This window comes from Python bivittatus, unplaced genomic scaffold, assembly GCF_059951505.1.
Source record: "Python bivittatus isolate LINGU-HERP-01145 unplaced genomic scaffold, Pbiv_v1 ctg000330_np1212, whole genome shotgun sequence".
Lineage (NCBI taxonomy): Eukaryota > Metazoa > Chordata > Lepidosauria > Squamata > Pythonidae > Python > Python bivittatus.
In genome coordinates, this window is record NW_028277058.1 from 34,945,662 (window position 1) to 34,958,329 (window position 12,668).

Here is a 12,668-nt window from a genome sequence, read left to right on the forward strand (position 1 = left end):
TTTTATCAGCTATAATTGGCTGTTGCCAGAGCACTTTTCTTCTTTTTCAAGAGAGTTTTGTAATCCCTTTTTTCTTAATCATGACAGTTGGTAATTGTAGGTTTTATTTTGTGGCAAATAAAAGTGTCATATAGTGCTTTTTTGGCAGCTGCACAGTCCTCGACAAACCATTTCTTAAAGTTATGCTGTAGCAGCTTGGTGTTTAAATGCCTGAAGTTTCTGAATAAACATTTCATATAGATTAAATAACTTGCTAAATTGTAGTTATAGAGGGAGCAATTATGTTTGCTCCAGTTGTTTTTTATACAACACGGAAGTCCTTCAGAAACTAATAAAGCAGCCAAGGTCCTTCCTCTGTTTAGAGCCCCACACTTTATTTTCTTATTTTTGCTAATCTTCATTATAGCTTCCCATGGAATCTTTTCCTTAGTTACTCCAAGACTGTGGTTGTTTTATATTTCATTTAAAAAGCTTTAAGGCAGATTTTAGATATAGTATAAAATGCATGTAATATACACAACCATCTCCACTAATAGAAATGTTCCTTCATTATTTCACTGGGGACTTTTAGCTCCTTTGTCAGCCTCTTTCCTCTTCCCACACCCTCATTTCTCCCCATTAAATTGACATATTCTGGATGTTATTTTTGTGATTTATGCTCCTAAAATAACATAACCCAGCATCAAAGGGGAAAACATACAGGTAGTCCTTGACTTATGACCATTCATTTAGCGACCAAAGTTACAACGGCACTGAAAAAAATGACTTAGGACTGGTCCTTGTGCTTATGACTGTCACAGTGTCCCCATGGTCATGTGATTAAAATTCAGGCCCTTGGCAACCAGAATGTATTTATGACAGTTGCAGCATCCCAGGGTCACATGATTGCCATTTGCAACCTTCCCAGCCAGCTTCTGACATCAATAGGCAGCTGTGTGATTCACTTAATGACCATGTGATTCACTTAACCATGATGATTTGCTTAACTGTGGCAAAAAAGGTCATAAAATTGGGTGTGGTCACATGCCTTGCTTAATGACCACACTGCTTAACTAATTTTCTGATCCCTATTGTGGTCTTAAGTTGAGGACTACCTATATAGGAGCACTGTTTTGCTATGGCATTTCTGCCCTCTGCTGGTCAATAGAGGACAGGTTTTTCTGTATTTTGTCCTTTCTATTGCATATTAGTCAGTTGTGAATGCTGAGAACAAGGAAATCAGTATTACTTTTGAATTGCCATATTCACTGAAGCCAGGGCTTGGTGCTCATTTTTTATAATTTCCTCTTGCTCATGTTCCTGAATAGCATGAAGGGAAGACAAGCATTTACCTGAGTTTCCAGACTAGAACTAGAACACTGGAAAGGTCCTCAGTTCCTCTATCCATGCCTAAATACGCTGGAAATGAATCTTGAACATAAAGTAATACCAACAACCAAGCTGAAGCAGTAAAAATAAAATTGAAGTTTAACAGGTAAAAAAATTGTCTCTCACATTTCAAATTATAGAAGGCTTCATGGTATACTTTATTTATAGACAATGGGCATGGCGGGGGGGGGGGAGGTTGTTGTTGATTTCCCACCACAGAATCACTAAGAATTATAATAACAGGTAAAGTCTAGTTTCTCTTATTCTAGCAAGTTGATGTAAGCCATTTTAGAGAGTATCCTGGCACAGAAAGGAAATAAAAACACACTAAACCAGTGTTTGTCAACCTCAGCAAGTTTAAGATGTTTGGACTTCAACTCTCAGAATTCCCCAGCCAGCCATGCGGGGAGTTGAAGTCCACACATCTTACAAATTGCTGAGGTTGAGAAACACCGCATCAAATAGTATTCCCAAGCAGTGATGCACTACAGGAGAGGAAAAGAATAACACTTGCATTATATAGCTATTCTCACACTATATAACAAATATCACATTTATCAAAAAGATGTCCCTGAATTTAAGACAGTACCCAAAAGGTAGAAGAGACAGGAAAAAAAATGGAAACAGGCTAAAATCCTGCACAGTACAGTTTCCCTACCTTGTCAAGTTCCTGTTGCCAACTAGTTGAAGCAAATCCTAGAAATTCTTCCCCTGTCCAATAAATGCTTCTGTGTGCCACACCTACATAAGGGTGTACATTTATGTGTGTATGTTGTTTGTGGGTATATCTATGTCTTACTCTCTCTACTAGAACCATACCTCCAAAAAATAGGGCAGGATCAGGAAAAAGTACATAATAATGTGAGTGTTGTTTTCCAAGGCATAGACACACCACAGTGTAGAAGAAAACTGGACACAATGCTTTGTTGTAGTACACACCTTCCCCAATAAGAGACTGTTGCCCTGGGTTAACTCCACCCTCCTCGGTTTTGCAAGTTGATGTAGCCATGCAATTAGGTCTTCGTTGGTTCGTCCTTGCAACTGGTAAAAGTCTTAAAGTTTGTAAAGTGGCATAGAACCTTTCCCCCCAAAAGTTCTTGCACTTGTTGGGATTAGGTGCTGGCTCAGCGTGGCTGCTCCTATTCTGGTTGCTTCCTAAGCAGTGTCTGAGCAGCCACGCCAAGCTCCAGACAGGAATCACACCACAATGGGCTGCTCACCGTAGCTTATGGTCCTGGCAGTTGATTGACAGCCCTCTTGCTTGCCTGTAATGGTTATAAAAGCCCAGACATCACTTCCCTCTTCCTCATCTGTTTGCTGTCTTCTCCTTATCACCTTTTCTCCTACACACTTCTGTAGGATAGGGGCCTGAGTGAGGTGAGGCTCCCTATGGATGTCAGCATGTTCCTAAAAATGCCAGGGTATGGCTCAATTAGCCAGACAGCTGGAACATCATCATGGGTACTTGTGAGGGTACTGTTTTCCTCAGCAAACTGAGTTTGTGTGAGGGGGAAATGAGCCCAGCTGCTTTTCTCAATGCAGACAGAAACCACAGCCCCCTCCTCTCTTCCTCACAATTAACTGTATTTTAACTAATTGAAATGAACTGCTTGTTAAATAAGGAACCACATTTACAAAATTAATGACCCTTATATGTATAAACCAATCACTCTTTCACACACATATAGAGAAACATATAAACATATAATATATCCTACTTCTTCCTCCTAGCAGAAACAGCAAAGGGGAAAAAAAAAAAGGTAGTCCTCACTTAACAATCACAATTGGGACTGGAATCTCAATTGTTGAGTGAAGCAGTGCTTAAGTGAAATGCCCACTGACCGCTTCGCTCAACAACCACAATCTGGGCACTCCTGGTTGCAGTTGTTAAGAATCTCCTGGGTCGTTGAGCAGATGGAGTGAAAGAGCAGCCCTTTCGCTCTCCAATGTTCCTACAGCCCCCCCAAGGGATTTCCCTTCCCTCCTTCAGGATCTGAGCTCCATTCCTGCAGACCGCTGAGGGGTTTTCCCTCCTTTCCGTGGACGGAGGGGAAATCCTTTGTGGGGCTGCAGGAACAGAGCTCAAATCTTCAGGATTTGAGCTCCGTTCCTGAAGACCGCAGATGGATTTCAGCTCCCCTCCGTCCCCTCTGCTTGCAACTTTCCCTGTCGGCTTTCCCACTGACTTTCTGGGGAAGCCAGCAGAGCAGATTGCAAATGGCTATAACACGATTGCAGGGTGCTTGGCAATCAGTTGTAAATGTGAGCTGGTTGCCCAGTGCCTAAAATGCAGGCAAGTGATTGCCGGGGGGGGGGGGTGTGTGCAGCGGCACAACGTTTTGTGATGGCCCATAAAGCACCCTTTCTGAGGCCATTGTAACTTCGAGCTGTTGTTAAATGAATGGTTGTTAAGTGAGGACTACCTGTAAAAGGAAGGGAAGGAAAGAAAAAATAGGAACTCAGCTGGGTAGAGATGAGGTGAGGATTAGAGCCAGAGACAACTGGACAGACAAGGAAATAAATTCACCAGGCTAACAGCCTCTGCACAATTAACAGCTAATCTTCAAAGGCATCCATGGTTTGCAGCAGTAATATCCACAGCTATTTGCACTTGACTTTTGATGTCTATTCATATTAGTGTATATAAGATTACCCTTCACGTCAAATCCACAATACATTTTTACAATATATTTCTATTGGTAAACAGGTTTATGCATTTTTGTCATAGTTCTCTCAATTGTTTTCTGTTCCAAATCCTTCAGAACTGTTGGAAAAACAATAAAGTCTATCACTAGGCATCACAGCATTCTGATGTTGCTTAGGATCATTATTAATTATATATTGCAATCAATGCAAATACCTTTTGTGGGAAACAGTTTTTAGACATTTTTTTCCTTCTATATAACTCATTTTAGAGAAAGTTTAATAGCAATATCAGACCCTGAGTTAAATTTTGTCTTTATTAGATAAATTACATAATGATCCATACTAAAAGGTCACAACTGGGAATACAGAAACTCTCATCCCCTGACACCACCACCAGCTGCATCTTCTTGTATCAAAGCATCTCTATTTCTAATTTTATTGGGATAAAAAGACACTTTTTATATCATATAAAAACAGAAAAGTTACATTATATACATAAAACACATATAGGGATAGATTAGGAGGCAACAGACCCATAAATATATGAAGTGTATAAAACTGCCAAAAACATGTGGGAAGGTAGGAAGATTTCTTTGTAGAGATCACATCTATGCAATTATAATTTAAACAAGATAGAAACCTCATTCTTACCACTGCGCAATATGAAGTTTTTACATTGTAATGCCCACTTGGCTGTAGCATTCACTGCTCTTTTAACAAAATTAAATTGCTTTTAATGCTTCAAATTCATGAAACCATGAAATGCCCAGAAAGAGATGCATTCCAATATACAGAAACTAATTTGATTTTTTTTACAAATTAATTATATTTGCCCTGAGAGCACCCAGATGGAAGCATTTGCAAGTTCAAGCCTACTTAAACAGTCTGTTTAACCCTTACAGTTCACACTGTCTTTGTGTTAATCCCAGGCTGATTACTTTGTCTTATAACAAACCAGCAAGGTTGGGATGGGTGTAACAGCAGTTGGGGGCCTAAATTAGCAATGACCTCTCATCTCCTTAGCCCCAGCAAGGTGTTTTGCACTAAGATTACTATCTTTCCCATTTGGCTGTTATCTGCACTGAAAATGCCATCAGTAAGAATCCGTCTTAGTGAATAGACTGGTACTCTACTCAGCCTGCCAATTTAAACAAGTGCCTCTGAATCAGCAGTGCATCTGAGACATTTATTCTGGCTACCTAGGTTTACAAGAGAAGCAGCCAAAATTATAGTATACATATCTGCTGTAAGAAACAGAAACTTAGATACACTTCCATCAAGGAACCCAATGATAGAACCATTTTCAAATAGCATGGTCAAAGATTAAATTTCACCATGTGCCAGAATGGGGCAGGATGTACAAACCAAACACATCCACTCACACATTAAATCAAATTTTTGAATTGCAATAAATGCAGGTTGACTGAGAACAGATCTTCAAGATGTAAGGTAAGGCCTTACTGTGGAATCCATTTCTGGTTAACTATGGGTAGTTTTAAAAATCTGTCAACATGATTTGCATCTCTTATTGAAGTGTGTTTGGACTGTAACTATAAAATTACAGCAATATTTAAAATCTCGCTACCACCATAACCCCATAGTTGGGGGCATCTTAGGACAGGGGGCAGCTTCATTGGAATAGAAAGTTATCAAAACAAAGTTTAAAAGACCTTTTATTATGGACAGTCCTACTTATGCAGCCAAGGATTACCAATAGCATTATTTCAAGGAAAACATAATTAAAGTTGGGTGAATTTCCAAAGAGAACAACCCTAAACTGCCCTTCTATATATGTGCCATTTAATAGGAACTGCTATAGAAATTTAGATCAATGCAATGAAAGACTTAGCAAAAAGGAGAGTGAGCAAAGGCAATAAGTAGAAGAAAAACATGGTTTGTGGGACTCAGAGCTCCATATAACGTAAAATCTTGTTTGTTATTCTGCCAAAGAGCAGATTGAGCTATATTTTGTTTCCTTCAACACCAAAATACTACATCTATACTAGACATATACACTTTTTAAAAAATTTAACTGTTGCAGTGCTCCCAAAAAATTATGGGAAAGAACATAGAACAAGGATAACTTCAGTTGGTAGTATAGCCACCTTACTATCAATTGGTGAACATGGATGTAATTTTTACTACTAGTTAGTGAATCTTACATGGATGTAAATAGCTTAGAAAAAAGTTTTCCATATTTTGGGGGGTCAAGCTAGATGACTATCCACATGATTTAAAAGTGTGGTTAAGCTGGCTACCTCTTTGTTTATAAAAAGCAGACATCCAAATCAGGGTCAAGGGGAAGGACATTTTATCCTTGTCCAAGTTTCGTCCTGCTGAAAATCCCTTTCCAAAGTGGTATAGGGTGGGATTTCTATCAGCAAAACAATTCTGGAAGAGAATGTTAATGCCCTACCCCATACCTTCAGTCCCAATCGAGATCAGGAAGCCTGCATCTTAAAAAAAACACAGAGATATAACTTGTCTAACCATTTTTCTTTAAAAACTAGAGTTTTTAGTTGTATTTACTTTTCCCTGTTTCCCTGTCAGGCAGAATATATAAAGGGAAGATTCAATTCCTAGCTTTACAATGATGTTATAGGTCAATCTACAACCTGCTGATTCAGATGTTAAACTATAGTTCCTATCGTACCAATCATACTGGCTGGGCATCAGTTTAAGAAAAACTACAGGATGAAAGAAGGAAGATACAGTATGAGAGATGAAAGGTACGGAACCAAAAAAAAAAAAAAATGGGAGACTTAACTGTAGTCTTTTACAGTTGCAAAGTCATAAGCCATAAATAACCGTAACCCAAATAGCATAAAAATCATAATGCACTTCTCTAGAGAATTGGCCTGACCTCCGAAAGCTTCCATTTTATAGGAATGTACCACTCAAATAGGACAAAGCTATACTGAGAACAAAAGAGGTTAAACACAATTCTATCTTCTTTGAGTCTATCTGAGCACTGGGCCTACAGCTCAAGAGCCATTACAGATGCCAGCAAATGAGAGTTCAGAACATTTTTTTTCTTGCTTTTTACTAGCTCCTTGCCCCAAAGATGTTTTCAGTATAGACTGTTTTGTAAAAAGAGAGAATGAGAGAGAAAAGCAAATCCCTCTTTCAAAGATATCCAAGTTACCCCAGTCCAAGATATCAGTCTCTGCCAGGAAAAAAAAGTCACTTTCTAGCACCAGCAAGAACATTCTGTTTGCCTGGAAGCAAATAATTTGCCACTTGCTATACACCAAGTCACTGTCCCTTATTAGTATAATGAAACTTCCACAGCTTTAATCTGGAAGAGTTTTTAAGAAAAAGAGAAGAGAATGGGACAAGAATTCAATTCAATGTCTGGTGAGACTACTCCTCTAGGGTTAGGAAGCAGCAATCGCTGTGCCACCACTTAGTTTCACAATCATCTGCTGACAGTCATTGCAGGAACGCATGTCGCCAACCTTCTCCAGCGTGTGAGCCGCTTCTGCCAGCAGGACAGCACGCTGGCCTGGAGATGACAGAAAGGACAGGGGGAGGTAGCGGCAGGCTAACAGAATTGCTGTAGCTCGTTCTCTTTGTCCAGGAAGAACATCCAACTCACCTAAATATGAAAAGAAAGCCTAACAATAAAAATCTTACTAATGAATATATAATAAACATCTATAGGCAATAAATGCATTGTAGAGGTTACTGAAATAATACACACTGTGGTGAGTAGACGACGATTTCCTAATGCAGTATTATATAACTGAATGGAAAGACAACTATATGTATGCACGAAACAGAAAAATGTTTTTTTTCAAGCTTGGAACAAAAAATCTCCACCTGAAATCTTCTGTTAGAACATTCCAATTTGGATGAATTCTGACTTAACAAAACTCAGAACAGTCAAGTGTTCCATAATTTGTTGAAACAAAACTCAATATGAGCTGAGTATTGCAGTCACTGAAAACAATAGTATTTGGCATAAGCCCCCTGCTTTTCTGTCAAGATTGGTAAAAAGGATAATATTTGAAAAATCAAAAACATAAAAAGAGATCCCAAGCAATTGTAAAAACAGATCGCTCTCTATTCCTACTCTAAACTGCTGATCCCAAAACATTGGACAAAAAGCTAAACTCCCATCAACATTCTTCAATTATATTATTATTGTTGGTTGCATAGTCAGCCAGATGTTTAGCCTGAATCTGGCCTTTTTATCCACCTATTGAGTCCTTCCCAAAGACCTGGGATAGGCAGATGTTATTGTTTAATAATATTAAAGGTATTGTCACAGATATTATTAAACAACATCTGTCTCTTCCAGGTCCTTGGGATTATTATTAGTAGTAGTATTAGTATTAGTATTATTACTAAGACTTGTATGCCACCTGACTCTCAACGACTGGGTGGCTCATAACAATCAAAGTAAGCTTCTTCCAACTTGAAATGTCCACCTGGGCCTGGCAGGCATTAGACATGATTGCATTTCTAGTGCTATAAGGTTTTTTTAAACATTTCCCCAAGATTGCACAGAGTTAGCAGCACTGGCTGCAAAAAAAAAAAAAAAAAAGGTTGGTCCTGTTTAACTACATAAAAAGCGTTTCCCAACACTGCAACAGCAAAACCTGAGAATCCCAAGTTTTATCTGTCAGTAATACCAGATTTAAATGCCACACACCCTGAAGTTACCTAACAGCAAAGCACAAGAACATGCACAGAATGCATACAGGTAGGTTGCAATTAGTGTGAGTTCAAATAGTGCAAAATTAGATTTAGTGCAATCTATAAATTGATACCAGGTCACGTTTAATGTGACCCAAAATTCAGTTAGTGTGAGGTTAGTGTGTGCGCAGTCAAGGCTAGTGCATGTGCAGTTGCTGCTGGGGTTTTAGATGCTAATTGTTGTTTGTGCAAAATGGAGAAAAAGAAGATTCAGTGTGAGGAAAGCGCAAAAAAGAAGAGGCTCCTTTTGAAGAACTACAGCAGGAGACAGCAGGTACGCTTTGGATATGGGTTTATCCTCCTCTACTGTTATAAGTATTTCATTAATAAACACCTAAAAAATTATGTTTAAACATTTTAATTGCCTATTTCTGTTGAGCTGGAACCAATTACCCTATTTTACATAAAAGTATCACTTCAGATAGTGCAAATTTGAATAATGTGACCATTGCATAGAATTCATTAACCGCACTAATCAAGACCTATTATATATAAAAATCTCAACAAACCATCGATCTTCCTTGCACTACTCTTTTTGTCTCTTGCCAATAAGAGACCTAAATCCTGAATAGCTGCTCCATGAACCATGTGATCAATGTATGACTTGCTTCACTCTTCTATTCTCAAGCAACCCACTACACCACCTCACCCAGCCAAAAATACCACAGCGTGCAACCAGTACAGGAGCTCTTCTTGGCTAAGGCTGGATATGTAGTGTAATGGTGTGCTTGAGAGCAGAGCTTTGTCTGGGCACAGAACAAAACAGCATGTGCCAAAACAAAGCTGTCAGTTTATCTATCTTTTATTCTGAGCGTGAACTACCAGAAATGGTTGTTATGCACTCAGAGTGCATAACTTGAAGCATTAGGTGCCCCTTACCTACAACTCTCAGAGAACTCATAAGTAAACCAGAAACTAGGACATCCCAAGCTGAGATCAGCCAACATCCCAAATGTAGCAGTCTTGTCCTGTTAATAAAGCACTTTTACAATTGGGCATAACCCACAGAACCGTCAACAATCTTTGTTGTTATTGTTGTTGTTCTAATACGTTTTGTTTAAATATGTGAATTCTTAAAATCCATGAAGGAAGAGACGTTTCCCATTATCAGCTCCCACCTCTCTAAATCCTATGAGCAGCTTGCCCCACCATATCCCCCACTGTTCAGGAGACAAGGAAGAGAACAGCACTAGAACCCACTGACCTTGCTTGGTGCTCTGGGGGGTCCGACGTCTGAGACTATGCTCAAGCAGCTGATGAGTACGTGTAGGGCTGGCTCCTGCCATCAAGCGCACAGTGGCCTCATGCAGAAAAACCTAGAAAAGTAGAAAAAGCTTGAGATGCTGTGGAGATGTCTTTAACAGACAGACTTGAAACAATCACTGCTGTTCTTATAGGTTGGCCAGATGTCCAAAATTATGGTGGACATTTTGCAGATTTTAAAGTTTGTCCTTTATCCACCTCCACCCTCTGGCAGATTCACCTACGTTCTCTTTTTGGTCTGTTCTGCTTCTGTTTTCCCTCCCACACAACTACCATAGCTGAGCTGCAAAAATCTGGACAAATACTAAATGGTAGCAAAGAGTCTGAATGTTCTGTATATCTTTGCTGACATCTAGTGGTCATTAAACTTTTGCAGCCCACATACTGTAGTCCAACTCTCCCATGGCAGAGGGCATGATGCAGGTGCAAGGCTGACTTAGCTGGCCTCTACGGAGTTCATGCTGAGAAAGCAGAAGGATCTGAGTGGGAAGTGGGGGAGGCAAAATAAATGGTGATCCCTACAGCAAGCTTTTTAAACCACTGTCCTCCTTTCTTAGTGTATTTTAATGGCCACCTTATACTCTTAGCCACTTTCTGCTTCTTTTTTTGATGTTATTGTTTCCCCGACAAACCAATGTAAAAAGAGTAGAAAGCTAGGAAATTCTCAGTTCATATTACAACTATATCACAAAAACAGGCCCTATGGTGTTGGGAACAAAACACACACACACACACACTTACAGAATTGTTTTAAGGATGTAAAATAATGTAAAATATTTGAACTTTCAGAAAGCATCATCATCATCATCATCATCATCATCATCATCATCATCATCATCATCATCCCATGCACAAGAGAAAAGCACACCCAAGTATCATGAGCAAAGCTTACAATAGTAGAAGTATATCCAGAAAAAAACCCGTAATAATCACCACCACAAAGCCACTGCTAAATGTTTATGAGAAACAGATTCTAGTCAGAGCAATTTGTTCTTCCAGCCTACAATACCAGGCAGGCACTAAGGGGAAAACAAATATGCAGAAAACCAACATTTTCTCACTCTGAAGTTCTCTCAATACCATCCACAGACTCTTACCTTTCTTTTTTATATATATAATTTTCATTAAAGAATTTTTTTATAAAGTTAAAAGATAAATACAAAGAAATATAAAAAAAAATAAGAAAAAGTGTTGAAAACAATAGAAAGTAAGAAAGAAAGAAAAAGAAAAGAAACCTTAAAGAAGCAACTTCCAATCTTCTTTACAGCAGTTACAGGCATACAGCAGTTACAGGCATACATAATGCCATTTCCCCCTCTCAAGACTGCAAATCATAGTTCCCTTCTCCCCATATACAGCCCTTTTCAACTGGTAAATCCAGAAATCACCAATTTATTTTTATCCAATTTCAGCAAAAAGTCCATAAAGGGTTTCTAATCTTATAGATTCTTACCTTTCGATAAGCGAGCCTGAAGCTATTTGCTAGTTTTCGCAGGCTGCCAAGATCACGCTGGAATCCGGTCAGCTCAGAAGCAGAAGCATGGTGGGTGTCTCCCAGAGCTAGGTTAGAGTTTGTCTGTTTCTGCCACAGAGTGGTACGGAGGGACAACAGTAGATCACAAGCCAGTAGCTGGATCATCTGAAGAGACAGATCCTCATTCAGTGACAAGAATACCAAAATATTCAAACATCAGTAAGGGCTGATGGAGGGCAGCAATTCTGCTTAAAAATCTTTGGTGGTCACATTCAAAGTTTTGGACAACCACATATGCCTAGGAATCCCAAAAGCCATGTCCAAGTTACCAGAATGCACAATAGTTTTTAATAATAGCCATTGTTATTACTGTATACTATATGTTATTATATTGTATAAATATATTTATTATAAAAACTAAACAATGCACAGAAATAAAGAAGCATCAGTTAAATTCGAATATATATTAAAAAAACAAGCAGCCACATTAAAAACCTAGGCAACTCTAAGGGAGTTAAACAGATAACCCCTTTACAAGAAAAGTAACAGATAAAGTTGGCCCCAAAAAACCTACTAACAATATATAACTATTTAAATCAAGTAAAATTAAGCAATATGCAACAATCAGAGAGGCTTTTCATCAGAACCAGTCCTGAAGCCACAAGTCCCCAATCAAAGGAACATGCCATTCCTCAAAATCAACAAAGATTTAAGCTCAGATTTAAAGGTAGAAAACCAGTATCTTCAATTGTGTTAAAAAAAACAAACAAACCCTCAAGTCAGCCTAGATCTGAGTAGTTATCTCAAAGACATTACTGTCAAATAATATTAAACTTCTCTTAATAAATACTCACAGCATTAATAAATATTTGTTAACTAATTTTTGTTTGCTGTTTAATTAGTACTTTGTGAATTTCTACTTTAAGAGTGAATTAGAAATTTAAATAAAGCAATAGTGAGACCTCACTGTATTCATCAGGAATTGCATTGACAAGAGACAGCTAAAAACTTGATCTATCTATGCATATATTGAGAACTTATCCTAAAGAAATGTGCATTTGACCCAACAATTCTCCAGAAACAGAAAGCAATATGATCTTGGATCAGAACAAAAATGGCATAAAACATCAGTGTTCACAGAACTAAAATGTATTATGTCCTCTGATGGCAAAAGAATGCTTTATAATCACAGAAGCATACAATTTGATTAATTTAC

General features: G+C 38.4%; 1 protein-coding gene across 1 annotated transcript in view; it reads right to left on the reverse strand.

Moving 5' to 3' along the window:
• Positions 1-6,739: 6,739 nt before the first annotated feature.
• SREBF2 (sterol regulatory element binding transcription factor 2) overlaps positions 6,740-12,668 on the reverse strand; it is a 40,294-nt gene continuing 34,365 nt past the window's right edge. The window contains exons 17-19 of the mRNA XM_007435684.4: positions 11,432-11,617; positions 9,920-10,031; positions 6,740-7,612 (exon numbers count right to left, since the gene is read on the reverse strand). Of these exons, the coding sequence (XP_007435746.1) occupies positions 7,392-7,612; positions 9,920-10,031; positions 11,432-11,617 (519 nt within the window). The 3' untranslated portion in view covers positions 6,740-7,391. The remainder of the gene's footprint in view (positions 7,613-9,919; positions 10,032-11,431; positions 11,618-12,668) is intronic.